Genomic DNA, 326 nt, shown 5'->3' on the forward strand with positions numbered 1-326 from the left:
TCTGGCGAGGGCGTTTAGTCCTCGCAGTTCTCCTCGGGGTAGCAGACGCAGATGTCGAGCTCGGACAGGTAGATCTCGCCCTCCTTGCACCTCGGTCGCTTCTCCTTGCCGACGGCGATGACGATGGGCTGATCCTCCTTCTCCAGGGGCTTGGTGGGCTTCTTGGGCTTGTTGGGCCTGTTGGGCCTGTTGGGCCTGTTGGGCTTGTTGGGCTTGTCGGGCTTCTCGGCGTCGGAGTCGGTGGATTCGGCGGGGATGTAGGGCAGGCACCTGTTGGGGTCGGGAGGGGGACGGCGGATGAGAATGCGATACAGATATGTAAATGC

The 326-nt window shown here is 62.0% G+C and overlaps 1 protein-coding gene across 1 annotated transcript in view; it reads right to left on the bottom strand.

Annotated features, from left to right (window-relative positions):
- The window catches only part of LOC119594749, a gene marked incomplete in the record, with an annotated part of 15,256 nt that overhangs the window by 803 nt on the left and 14,127 nt on the right, over nt 1-326 (bottom strand). Inside the window, 1 exon segment of the mRNA XM_037943840.1 lies at nt 1-270. Coding sequence (XP_037799768.1) covers nt 15-270 — 256 coding nt within the window.

The sequence above is a fragment of the Penaeus monodon genome, chromosome 34 (assembly GCF_015228065.2).
Source record: "Penaeus monodon isolate SGIC_2016 chromosome 34, NSTDA_Pmon_1, whole genome shotgun sequence".
NCBI lineage: Eukaryota > Metazoa > Arthropoda > Malacostraca > Decapoda > Penaeidae > Penaeus > Penaeus monodon.